Source organism: Penaeus monodon, chromosome 27 (assembly GCF_015228065.2).
Source record: "Penaeus monodon isolate SGIC_2016 chromosome 27, NSTDA_Pmon_1, whole genome shotgun sequence".
NCBI classification, from domain to species: domain Eukaryota; kingdom Metazoa; phylum Arthropoda; class Malacostraca; order Decapoda; family Penaeidae; genus Penaeus; species Penaeus monodon.
Window position 1 is genome coordinate 39930656 of NC_051412.1, and position 806 is coordinate 39931461.

The 806-nt window shown below is 34.6% G+C and overlaps 1 protein-coding gene across 1 annotated transcript in view; it reads right to left on the reverse strand.

The window, feature by feature from the left end:
• Positions 1-806, reverse strand: part of LOC119590862 (ARF GTPase-activating protein GIT2-like) — a gene marked incomplete at its 3' end in the record, with an annotated part of 6035 nt that overhangs the window by 1972 nt on the left and 3257 nt on the right. Inside the window, 1 exon segment of the mRNA XM_037939620.1 lies at positions 445-631. Coding sequence (XP_037795548.1) covers positions 445-631 — 187 coding nt within the window.

Genomic DNA, 806 nt, shown 5'->3' on the forward strand with positions numbered 1-806 from the left:
AATTGTTATCATCAGTGTGCAATTCACAGTTGACTATGACATTTCTCTTCTCATATTGTGTTAAATATACTTTGTTCCATAAGTAATATTTGGAAAATAACATAAGTCAAATTATTTTTCCCCATCTTTATTAAATTCTTCAAATTATTTTTTCCCAGCTTTATTAAATTCTTCTGAATCCCTTTTACTTCTTAAGAATCTTATATGAATAACAGATCTATCACACAACAATTTTATTATTTATTTTACAAATTGTAACCATTTAACTAATTGGAGGCTTCCTATATAGCCATATGAATATGTTTGATTAAGAATATGTACATCTACATGGGCAAGAACTGTAATTTTGTATGTGCCTTTAAACATTGTGAGTGTATATTCATAGTGTATGTACTTATATGCACATATACTTGACTGTATGTATGATACAAGATCTAACTTTACCTTATGATAATAATTTGGGTCAGCTCCTTGGGACAGGAGCCGTAATGAGGTTTCAAGGTTGGAGGTTCGCACACTGGAATGAAGCTGTCGGCTGACGTCCCCATCTTCACTCACATCTTCTCTTGATGGCCGGTACACGAATGACAGCATCTGGTGCTTGGCTCTTATAAAGTCAGCTTTGGTTGGGCTGTTCACGAGAAAAGGCAAGGATATAAACAAAGAGAAAGCAGAAACACACGAAAGGTCAACAGACAGGGTAATGTAATATCAGTCAAGAAATTCTGAAACCTACCCAGTGACACTGGCATTGCTACAGAGATAGCAACCAATACAGAATACAGCAGTTATTCAAGAAACATCAA